The sequence below is a fragment of the Mustela erminea genome, chromosome 14, assembly GCF_009829155.1.
Source record: "Mustela erminea isolate mMusErm1 chromosome 14, mMusErm1.Pri, whole genome shotgun sequence".
Classification (NCBI taxonomy): Eukaryota; Metazoa; Chordata; class Mammalia; order Carnivora; family Mustelidae; genus Mustela; species Mustela erminea.
The window spans coordinates 26,073,202-26,086,155 of record NC_045627.1 but is presented as its reverse complement, the minus strand read 5'-3'; the positions used below and the strand labels follow the sequence as shown (position 1 = coordinate 26,086,155).

At 36.9% G+C, this 12,954-nt stretch overlaps 1 protein-coding gene across 3 annotated transcripts in view; it reads right to left on the bottom strand.

The window, feature by feature from the left end:
- Positions 1-12,954, bottom strand: part of BICC1 (BicC family RNA binding protein 1) — a 257,535-nt gene that overhangs the window by 33,225 nt on the left and 211,356 nt on the right. For all 3 annotated transcript variants that reach the window (XM_032312164.1, XM_032312165.1, XM_032312166.1), the window contains exons 4-8: positions 7,310-7,389; positions 5,399-5,557; positions 3,754-3,807; positions 3,116-3,310; positions 2,425-2,676 (exon numbers count right to left, since the gene is read on the bottom strand). In XM_032312164.1, coding sequence (XP_032168055.1) covers positions 2,425-2,676; positions 3,116-3,310; positions 3,754-3,807; positions 5,399-5,557; positions 7,310-7,389 — 740 coding nt within the window. The remainder of the gene's footprint in view (positions 1-2,424; positions 2,677-3,115; positions 3,311-3,753; positions 3,808-5,398; positions 5,558-7,309; positions 7,390-12,954) is intronic.

Below are 12,954 nucleotides of genomic sequence, written 5' to 3'. Positions count from 1 at the left end.
TAGAGATTTATTTATTTATTTGAGAGAGAGAGAGTACACATACATGTCTTGGAGGAAGGGTAGAGGGAGAAAACTCAAGCAGACTCTGTGCTGAGTGTGGAGCCCAATGCAGGGTTTGAGATCATGACCCAGAGATCATGACCTGACTGAAATCAAGAGTCAGACGCTTAACCAACAGAGTCACCCAGATGCCCCTAGGTTAAAGCTTATTAATTTATCCCTTCTTCCTCCCTTCTTTTATTTATTTTTTTAAAGATTCATTTATTTATTTATTTATCTGACAGACAGAGATCACAAGTAGACAGAGAGGCAGGCAGACAAATAGAGGGGAAGCAGGCTCTCTGCTGAGCAGAGAGCCCGATGCGGGGCTCGATCCCAGAACCCTGAGATCATGACCTGAGCTGAAGGCAGAGGCTTTAACCCACTGAGCCACCTAGGCACCCACTCTCTTCTTTTAATATTGTACAAAACTGTATCTCATTGCATACTTATATTTTTGGTAGGTATGATCAAAGTATGAATATGAATTCCTAACTATACAGAATGCTTGAAAAAGTTCACTTAAAATAATACCTAAAGAAAAAAAACAGAAAAAAGAAAAAAGAAAGTTATGAAGAGCAATCATAATCATCTTTGGACACGAATATGCTACCTAACTAGTGGTATATTAAAAGTATCCTTATGTGATGCCCGGGTGGCTTGGTCAGTTAAGCCGCTGCCTTCAGTTCAGGTCATAATCCCAGGATCCTGGGATCCAGCCCCGGGTCTCTGCTCAGTGGCGAGCCTGCTTCTCCCTCTGCCTGCTGCTCTTCCTGCTTGTGTGCTCTCTCTCTCTCCATCAAATAAATAAGTAAAACCTTAAAAAAAATTAAAAAAAAAATAAAGTATCTTTATAAACTAAGCTTGGCTAAAAAAAATCATTCACAACAAAATAATTATATATTACAATCCTTGAAGATTATAACAAGTTCTTATCTTTCGGATTTTCTGGGGTCCCTGGGTGGCTCAGTTAGTTAAGCATTGGACTCTTCATGATCTCAGAGTCCTGGCATCCAGGACTCCAGAGTCTGCTTAAGATTCTCTCTCTGCTTATCCTACTGCCACTCCCCTCCCTGCTTATGCTCCTCTCTTAAAAAGCAAAAACTGGACTTTCTGAAAGTTTATCAAAAACAAATTCTGCAAGTTATTATTAGTAAAGACCACGCCCGAGGCTTACTGTTTCAAATGTCACTAAAGGTCAATTTCTTGAACAGGAGAATACAGTGGTATTTTTAATAAGATAATTGCAAGTCCACATTATGTCAGTCAATCCATTTTGTTAACTATGTATCAACCAATACACTGTGGTGCTGTTGTTTGTTTTTTTATTTCTTTTCAGTGTACCAGAATTCATTGTTTTTGCACCACACCCAGTGCTTCATGCAATACATGCTTTTAAATGAATATAGGAAGGACTGTGGGAAGAACCAAGATGCCCTTCAATGAACAAATAGATAAAGATGATATGGGCCATACAGACTATGCCTCCATCAGAAAGGATGAATACCCAACTTTTATATCAACATGGACAGGACAGGAAGAGATTATACTGAGTGAAATAAGTCAAGCAGAGAGAGTCAATTATCATATGGTTTCACTTACTTGTGGAGCATAGGGAATAACCGAGGACATGGGCAGATGGAGAGAAGTGAGTTGGGGGAAATCAGAGGGGGAGACAAATCATGACAGACTCTGGAGTCTGAGAAACAAACTGAGGGTTTTGGAGGGGAGGGGGGGGCGGGGAGTTGGGTGAGCCTGGTGGTGGGTATTATGGAGGGCACATATTGTATGGAGCACTGGGTACATAAGCAATGAATTCTGGAATACTGAAAAGAAATAAAAAAAAAAGAAATACTGCACATTTTAAATAGGAAGCAGTAATGAATTATATAATGACTATTTACTTCAATGCATTAAGACAAATATGTGGCTTAAATACCATTTTTTAAATTGTATCAGAGATCTGAGAAATGTTCACATGTTTCATGCTACCAAAATTTATATTTTTGAGGGTAAAAGGTATTTTTACTTTTCTGTTTAAATAGACTTTCTTTGTCAAATGCAGACAAATACTACATGTCAGGAGAAAATAATCACCCTGCATGAAATACAGTGCATTATTTCATTGTATACTCTTCTGTGTTTAGTTTAAGTTTAAAAAAAGTACAGCAAAGAAATTACTCACCTATGTAATGAAATTGAGCCTGTAAGGGATTACATACTTTATTCTTATTTTACTTCCTTTTAGCAAGAAATTTATTTGAGAAGGCTTCCAAAGTGTTTTCATAAATACCACAGTAGTAAGGTGTGTGTAGCCACATACACTGTACCCAAATAAGTAAATAAAATAAAATGAAATTGTAACACTAATTTCAGTAAACCTACCATGAGATATTGCCTTGCAAGACAGACAGACTCAATGGTGCCCTGGAGGTAGACGGTGGATTTCTTCTGTGGATTACTGGGGTCAGGAAAGTGGATCTGAGCACCTGTTCTTTGCATGATATGTTTGATGTTGCTTCCATTTCGACCCATCATAAAGAGATGATGTTGAGCTGCAATGTCTAGTTGTGTGCTCACGGGAATAGCTGATGCTAGGCTCCCAGCGAGATGTTCCAACAGCATGGCAGTTCCTTCCTACGAGAGAAGAGTAGGAAAGAAATAATCCTATAGAATAACTATCCACATACAAGAAAAGACTCTAGTGCACTTCTACTAACTATGGATAGACTCAACACATTCTATAAACCAAAATGCAATTCGAGGGAAAATTCTGGAAAATGAATTAATTTAAAATCCTAAAAAATAAAATTTGCTTTGGGGCACTGGGTGGCTCAGATGTTTAAGTGTCTGCCTTTGGCTCACGTCATGACCGCAGGGTCCTGGGATGGAGCCCTGCATCAGGCTCCTTGTTCTGTAGGGAGTCTGTTTCTCCCTCTTCCTCTGCCCTTTCCCCTCGCCGCTCATAGTCACTTTATCTCTCACTCTCTCTCAAATGAATAAAATCTAAAAAAAATAAAAATAAAACTTGCATCATTTGTACACTTAGGATGTTATAATTATCTCAATTACTTACCTTCACAGCACTGGTGTTATTCTGAGACCCTCGTACTATCACAGTAGCACCATACATTCGAGAACGCTGCTTAAATGACACCGAAATGTTGTACGTTTGTGATATGTGCTGAATCGAGGGGGAGTTAGGATCGGGAACTGGTTGAAGAATCCCAGCGATTGGCAGCTCAAACATCAGCACCAAAGGAAGCAGCTCCTAAATGAAAGTATGAGAGCCCAAGCAGACAGCTGAATCACCACACATTTAGAGATGTGCATAACTTATTCTTTCCTTTCTGAGGATGGAATTCTAAAATGTAAATTGTTTTTATTAAATACATAAGCTTGGGTAGAGTTTGTAAAGTTTCTCAAATGAAAGGAGTCTTTTGTGAAACCTGGGAGTCTGTAACTTAAACTGCCTGTGGAATTCTTCCTTGGGCCTCTTTGTCATCATTTTAAAATCATCAGAGAAACTGAGTCAGGTACAATCTGGAATCTCTCTAAGAAATATCTTCAACACATTCAAACAACTTTTGTCACTATTTCCAAACTACTGAACATACGATTTGGTTATAAACTCATACATGAAGATATTTTTATTGCCTTATGATGGAACCATTGCTGACACTGATTTACAGTATTAAAGTAATAAACAGTTACCCGAATTCTAACTCGGGCAGATTCTACTCCTGCTGGTTGTCCTGCTATAGATACCTGCAAAAGTAGAAAATACAAAGTTAGATTTTAATCGAGCCCACTTCTGCTTTTCCAGTCCATCCACACCGTTGCCATTCAAAATGTCATCCAGGAAAGAACAGCATTGCCCTTCACTGGGAGCTTGTTAAAAATGAAGGATCTCAGCCCTACTTAATCCTACTTAATCATAATTTGCATTTTAATGAGCTCCTTTGCTGACTGGTGTCATTTGATTTACATCAACCCCTGGACTTAGCTAAAACTTCACAATCCCCATAATGCCATCCTGTCCACTTTATCATTTCTCTGGTTCACTGTATTTTTTACCTTTTATTTAAACTTCTGCATACTGTATATCAGGTCTGTACTCTACATTACTGTACAATGTTATTGCTGCCGTAAGTACTCAAAATATTGAACTACTTTATGCTAGGTGGTAAAAAATAATTATTGCTCCAACACTACCTCCAGCTCTCTCCCGGGATCCCCTGAACTTTCCCATGATCCATCAACTAAAGAATTCATCTTGCATGAGGGTAAAGGCATGGGGCTCTAGGGCACTGTTCCTAATAGACCATGCCCCATGCCATACCAATTGTCAAATATTTTGAATACTGCCATTGCTTTCTATCTTCCTTATTTATGTCACTGTCACATTTGTCCCCACAGAGAAAAGACTGTCACCTTATTCATCTTTGTGGCTGACAGTTTCTAGAACTGTGATTAGAGAAGAAACTTCCAAATAGCACAAATAATACTATCCAATCTTCACATACTGAAAGTGTATGGACAGGTGAGTTTCATTTGTTTTCAAACACAAAAACTAGAAAGAACATGTATAAACTAAAGAGATACATAATTCAGTCAATGTGAGGAAGACGGGCACCCGGGCACTGTCTATGAGAAGGTGATGTGGTGCACCCTGGAGAACCATGTGTGTGAGGCTACAGACAGAATCCCCACAGTGGACGCGTGCTCGGAGTAGGCAGAGTTCCAGGTCCTTTCCTCACATTATGCTCTCTGGGCCTTGTCTCAGAGACTTCACTTTACGTTGCCATCACATTTACGCTGCTCCCGCCCTTCTACAACCACTGAGAGATGAAAAGTTTATAGCTTACCTACGCATCATCTCTTAAAAACAGTAGAGCACCTTCCGTCTCCTTAAAAAGGGGCCATATATATTTTTTTTAATTTTTATTTTTTGAGTATAGTTGACACATAATGTTACATCAGTTTCAAGTGATTTTAATGATTTGACAAGTTTAGAAGTTATGCTATGTTCACCATAGCTATCACAATACCACTGGCTATATTCTCTATGCTGTGCCTTTTATTCCCATGACTTACTCATTCCATAACTGGGAGCCTGTACTTCTTACTCCCATTGTTGCCCATCTCCCCTCTACCCTCTCCTCTGGGAACCATCAGTTTGTTCTCTACATTTACAGTTCTGTTTCTGCCTTTTGTTTATTCATTTGTTTTGTTTTGTTTTTTAGATTCCACATATTCGCAAGATCTTATGTCTGTGGTTATTTTTGTGCTTCTGTCTCCCAAAAAAGATATGCATATGGAAAATTAAAGCTTTAATTCATGCAAAAAGACAAAGCACCTGGTTGCTTTTTTCTGCTTGGTTATTCCTGTTGGAATCTGGAAAGTGGATGTGGCATCCTGTTTCTTCCATCACTTTTTTAATGTTGTTGCCACCTTTGCCGATTACATGGGAATGTTCTGTATGTGAAACATCCATCTTCAAGGTGACTCGATTACTCTATATGGAAATAAGGTATTAATTCTTGATGCATGAATAAAGAACAATTCCTTAAAACACTTTTTCTCCAAGGGAAGAGTACTAACAAAAAGTGACCCGACGGGAAACACTATAGATTTCTTGGTAGTACCATCTTAATCTATAAATGTATATTTTCTATTTCTCTTTGGCTGTAAAAAAGAAATTCTCACCTTAAGACAGATCTGTCAGAATAAATTGAAAGATAACCCCTTTACCAAGATAACTTTTTGGAAAGCAGCATTTAAATTAAGTCAGGCATAATTACAAATAAATTATTCAGTTTTTTCTTTAACAGAGATTATTCATGAAACATTTAATTCAAATAAGAAAAAAATAAAAATAATTACAAGACTGCATATATATATAGGTTAGTAGGAGTGTTGAACTATGACAGAAACAATAAAAATAAAACTCAAAACTGAATAGGAAAGTATTTGTAAATGTTGTTTTCACAATTTGTCTATTACTGTAGGTCAAACTTTACAGAGCAGACCTGTTATTCTTAGTGATATGAAGAATGAGGAAGGGCCAACAAAGCACAGAGCTCCAGAAGTAACATGGTTTACTTAAACCAAAACAAAGTATAAGATTAGTTATAATAAAGCAAAACATAAAATTCTAAGACATAATGAATAGCTGTGATCATATTAGAATCTGTGTACTTAATTTTGGGAAATTCGGTATTATAAAATGAGAAAGACATGAAATATTTTCTCATTTGTAAGACTGATGTAAAAATTCTTCAATGCTCAGAAACTAAAATTAGAAAGTCAAAATACAACAAGATGTTAAAAATATCAATGATTTTTACATAGCCTTAATTTTAAAATTTTAAACATATCCATTAAACACTTTGATTTTTAAATTTAGTTCTTTTAGTTTAACATTTGAAGTTCAGGAAATCAATATTCTTCCTGGGGAAAGATTCTAGAATATTTAATAATTGTAAGGCAAATAAGTCTTAAAAATAAAAAAGAGGAAGAAAAGAAAAAAAAAAAAGGAAGAGATCAGAAACCATTTCAGTGAAATACCAAGTGGCAAAACATAGTGGTTAAGAACCAGACAGCCTGGATTTAAATCCCACCTCTTTGTTTATTAGCTACTGGATTCTGGGCAAATTCCCTAATATCTCTGTGCTGAGTTAGTTATGAACATTAAACAAGTTAATATTTGTAAGATGCTTATTAGCAAAGTGTCTGCCACATAGTATATGATTTAGAAGAGTTTACTAGAATAAATTCTCACAAATCAGTATACATTTTTACACAATTATATTTCCCTATATCTAGCTTATACCTGCAGAAAGAGAAAGAACTTATAAGACAAAGTTGTCAAGTTTCACGCACATAGGAGATCATTCTGGCATCATAAAGGCAAATATGATAATTCTTCTAAACTTCATCACTTGCCCTATACTAATCAGCATCATTGTCTATTTCTGAAGATGACATATACATACAAACACATATATATGTAACTTATATGTACGTACATACACACGTGTGTGTGTGTGAGTACGTATATATAATATTATTCATTTACCTAGCTTGAGAACCTATTCAAATTTTAAACAGAACTTTACATCCATTGTAGAATCACACATGCTTATTTTAAAACCCACCATTACTTTCTCCTGGTTTTTCTTCTCCAAATGGTTCTTTTCATAACAGCATGAAGTAGCCCTTGCAGAGACAAGGTTCTGACATCTGAGTGTCCTTAACATTCACTTACTTTTGTGTCTAAGACAGACATGATCATTTCCTTGGCCTCCTTAACATCTTCTTTCTTTCCAGAAACCTTAATATGGGGATCTATAAGAAACCAAAAACAAAGAGCTCATATAAAACCCCAAACTCTTTGTTTTAAAATTAATGTTACAATGTAAGAAAAGAGATTCATAAGAAATTCAAGATTTAATTCATTCTAGGTGTGTTAACATTGTAATCAAAACAGGAATATGGAAAATCCCCAAGTTGTATATTTTTCTATGTGGACTTTTTTCCTTCTGAAAGCTGGCTAAACTATTGAACTGCAAAATAAGTTTATCACATAATTATTTTTTAAACAAGTAAAGAATTTATAAATTCAATTTATTATTTACTACATTCTTGCTACATTCCAAGCCCTGATCTAAGGCTTTAAGAGTATTAACTCAATTAATCTACCTCACAGCTTTGTAAGGTTCTTTTCCTGAGGAAATTAAGGCACAGAGCAGTTTAGTAACTTGCCCTACGAAAACCACTAAGAGACTCATTCATTACAATCCAACGTCTTCCAACTCTGGATTCACACTTTTACACTACGTGATAACCTAATTCAGAATTTATCTTTACATACCAAGATTAATATAATAAAACATAATGATTCAGCAGTATTTATTTAGAATTTGTGTTAAATGACTACTATATGTATTAGTATATATTATTGATTACTGCCACAGACTGTTACAAAGGAAAACATTCATTCATTCAGCAAATATTTTCTGAACCTCTACTATGTACCAGGCACTATTCCAGGGGCTGGAGGATATATTAGTAAAGAAAAAGACACTTGTCCACATGCAGCTTACAGTCTTATATACAGGGAGAAAAAAATGAATCAAATAAATTATCTAATGTATTAGAATATAACTTGGGAGAAGGAGAACAAGAGAGAATGGTGAAGAGTACCAACTGTGGGAAGGGGGTCAGCGCATCCGGCCTCACTGAGAAAGTGAGGTCTGAGTAAAAGCTTGAAGGAGGTGAGGCAGTTCGCCAAGCTGGAATCTTCACAAGAAGGGAAACACCAGAACCAAAACTCTGGGTGAGGATGTGTCTCTTCAGCTCTCTCTTTTGTCAGGTTTCCAAGTCTCCCCTGCAACAGGGTGTTCTGTTACCCCGTGGGTTGGCATGACAGAGACCAAGACCATTTGGGGGGGAGCCAGAAGTTCTCTACCATTAGACTAAAGTGATAAGGCTGAAGAGCAGAGAGGGCATCATCATCACCATCACTAGTGATGTCAACCTCACTGACCCCCTACAGCACACCTTCTCTGCTGAGTCCTTCCTACTCGGAACTACACTTCAGATCAGCAACGGGGTCCGGAGATGTTTGCTGAGCATTTTCTACAATTAACAAGCAGTTCCAACTGAGTCCTTCCAAACCATCACTTCTCTAGGATAAGAAAAGAGAACCACCTGGTGGGAATTTTATCAAATTCCACATACTTCCTGATACTGTGACTTCCGTATCCCCATCCAACAGTCCATTTGAAAATCAATGCCATGATGAGCAGGTCATATTCATAAGGTAAAAATGAGCAATGAATAGAGAGAGGAAGGAAGGGAGGGGAAGATGGAGGGAGGGAGGGAAGAAACCCTGCACTAAAGCTACAGGCTCTTAAGACCAGGACAGAGCAATCACAGTCAACAACAGGGCACCACCAAGTTTCAGAGCTCAGGAATGCCTCTGGCCTCCTGCGGGGACATCCCAACAGCTGTGCTTAATTTGAGTCAGCTGTCACCTCTAGCCACCTGCGCTACGCCCCCCCCCTTCCCAGACTATCTCCTGGGAGCTGCCCTAGGCCTTAGACTCTTCTCCTTACCCTGTTCTTTAATCCTTCCTCTGATGCCTGCCATGTCACAGGGACACTATGAAGATGAAAGATCTAAGGATTGGTTTAAACCTTCTAAAACGTTTAAGTGTCAGGTATTATAAGGTCACGGGCCTAAAAGTAGGGCAAAACGGACGTCAAACAAGCTGAAGTCAGTATGGCATCATGTTCACATTGCTTACTCTTTAGTGTATCTTAACAGGAACCACGTTTTCTCTGTAAGATTCTCACCAACTTTAACATACTTATGTAAACAAAGCATTTTCTTCAGTAATTCTTATTATATCCATTATAGCTCCTCTAGGAAATATTCACATTACAAGCTATCTACATTCAAAATTTTGATCCCAGCTATCTTTGACTTTGATTTTAATTACCGTGGCTGACTTTGATGTTTATCTCCACTGAAAATGCTTCCTACTGGGGGATAAGGACCTGGCATTTCTCAAAAAACACCTGATTGCATTCAATTGTAGCATTTGTTAAAATGTACATTCCTGGGTCTTCAGGATCCAGTAATTTGGCATTTTGTTTGTTTCCCAAGTTATCAATCATGTGTAGCACAGAACAGATAAAACCACATAAAAATATAAATGTAGTATCTTATGTATCAGCCAAGAATATATAACATAAAATGGTTCTACAGGAGAAAAATGTATTTTCTTACAAAATAAATTAACAGTTAAGTACTGAGTGGTATGCTAATATGAAAACCTATTACTTGTACAGGTTGGATAATCACATTAAAATTCCTATGCACCTGTAGAGGGACAGGAAGCCTCAGATCCAATTTATGAGAGAATTTTATTTTCTACCATCTCTGTATCAACAGAACAATAAAATGAAAAGCAAACACCTCAACGGAAAATACATTTTGTTTCAAAGCGAAAGAGCACCATCTAGTGACCTAAAATTATAAATTATCAAGGGACATAGAGATTTACACACAACACACAGTCTCCAGGACCCAAATCAGCACTTGTTTGGAAAATGGTTCTTTAAATAATCAAGTCTCATAAACAGTCATGAGAAAATCAATCAAGAGAAAAACAATCATGACAATATTCTGGTTTAGACTGCTAAAGTGGCCAATAATAGTGTCTTCCTCATGCCCTCCTGTACATATCTTGCTTAGAAGATATGTACAGGATGTGAACTCTTATTCCGGGCTGGACTTATTGTGCTTATTTCAAATCCTGAAGTTCAGTTCTCTGTATTCAATGAATGTTCTCTTTCACAGTTTAAATGTATCCTTGAAAGGGGCTGAGGTTTTACTCAGACCTATTCTGGAACTACTTGATGGAGAAAAGTTACAGGATTAGCTCTATTAACGAACATAAAAGAATGGGCCAGCTATGAAGATAGTAGGAAGATGGCAGAGTAATAGGGAATGAGTGTAAAATCTCCCCTGACTCAAAATAATTGCTCTGAAGGACAACTCCAATTTGGGCCATGAAAGTTTTGAGATAGTTGCCTAAAAATAATATTCATTGCTTTGTAATCAACCCTCAAGCTCTCTAAATATGAGGATTGTCTTAATTGGTTTTATAACTTCACAGCGCCAAACAAGTAACAGATACTCATTAAACAGTAGATGAATGGACTGAAGGAACCCCTATTTTTGGAAATGGCTTCCTAGACGGAGGAGATAGAAATTCATGGGAAGAGACTAAACTTCATATCTAAGGTGATCAGAGGTCCTGTGCGTCCCAGAACCATTTTGACTTCAAATATTTTAATCTCAGTACCTCTATAAAAATAGAGAGAACTCTCAGATGTCCATCCAGAATTTTGGTTTTTAGATTCCTGCCCCATCAATCTGTTTACACTTCTGTGGTGTAATCCCATGGAAGAGAGGAAGACCAAATGGTGTTGCAACCTTCAATAAGTTATATGAAGTTGTATGGACATGGGTAAAAAATGGGTATTTCTTACATGTATACTGCAAAAGAGCTAAACCTTTGAGCAAAAAAGGCTTTTATGACTTCCATATGGAAATTCATAAGGAGTTGATAAGGCAACAACTGTTTTATAAGAATACATGCTAAAAACCATATTTTCAGTAAATATATATATTTTATATATATATATATATATCCCATATAAATATATATATATGGGATGTTTATATGAGCTTAAGTGAAGTTTAGTTATGATTTTTTAAAAGATTTAGCTCTTGGTACTCTGGTTGCACTCTCTGATTTCCCATACTTGGAAATATTCCCATTCCTGGAAACATTAGTAAAAAATTGTATTGCATTTTCCTTCTCTCCTCAAGCTTAAACTTCCTTTCATTTATTCTTATTCCAGAGCAAAATGTATAGGACAGATTTATGTCAGCTTTATCATTGTATTTATTATGCTACAGAAAGTAATGGATTATTGACATATGATCAATTCAAGCCATCACTGTTTCACCAATGATCTGTTGATAGCTATTTTCCTGTCTCCATGACTGAGTATTGTTGCAAAAAGATTCAACACCAAAAAATCAAAACAATGCTTTCATTCTCAGCAGGTTCTCTTGGAGAGAGTAAACAACAGAAAATCCCTTGTTTAACTAACCTGACTCCTCCCACGCACAACACCCAAAATAAAAGACATAATATTAGTGCTGCACTTCTGTTTACAGGGGAAAAGTTCTATGTCATGGCCTGAAATCAAGATGGCTTTGGTACCTTTTAGGAATGTATATAAAACTGTCAAACTGGCCTCGTATCCATAAGAAGAGAGCAGTGGACAGAATTCACTTTCTTTTGGCTTGGAGTTCTCTTCACTTTTATTTCAAGTTCTTCCTAAAAAGTCTTAGCTTTTAAAACTGTCTTAGAAGAAGGACATTGGCTGGGACTGGGTCCATCACCACTGTTAGAAGTGGTCAGGGTTGATAGAGAGGCCTCTCCAACTTCCTCTAAAATTCCCTGTAACCACTGGGAATATATCCACAGCCATCAAGAAGTTAGTTCCAAAGTAGTAATGGGATTTTTTTTTTTAATTTTTTTAAATAAGAAAGACTGTGCTATAGGGTAAGGATTTTAGGAAACACAAAATATAAACCAAGACTCAGAAAAAGGCCTGGGCATCCCCTAGGTACTGGCTGACTAGGATCATATAGGGAAATGCTATGAAAAGCCAGCAGATATCAAGCAGAATGTATTAAAGGTTTTGATGACTGACTCCGCAATAGATTCCTTTCACACTGTGGGGAAAATATATAAATTCCACAATGATGATAATAAGTTCTGAATCATAAGTAAGTCGTAAACAAGATCTGTTACCTTGAAAAAGTCACTGAATCTCTGGAGGAGAGTTTCTTCAATGAGGGAGTTTGGTCAGAACATCATTATACTTTCAAATAAATCCAAATGCCTTTGTTGTGAAGCAATACTATAACATTCTTAAATAAACCTAACCTCATAAATAACTTTATTTTCCAAGTTCTTGGTATTTCAAGAGCTACTTACCGAAGACATCACAGTCTAAATGTTTCCAAGAGCCTTAAACTGTAGTCAGTAAACACAAAGGTGTGAAACAGTGACCTGGCATGATCCACGACTGGCTTCAGAGACCGCAGCTTGAGCTTTCCTCTTGTTTTGCACACTCTATGAATGTGCAATTCTGCATCAACATAGATAAAATTTGGTATTCACCCTACTGGCATTTCCTGAATGATGTGCTTGTAGGCACCAAACAAATGCAGGGAAACCCGCATATGGAGATGGGAGTGTCCTTTAAACCCTATCTGAGCCATATTGTGGTTCAAAATTAGATATCACTCAATTCATGT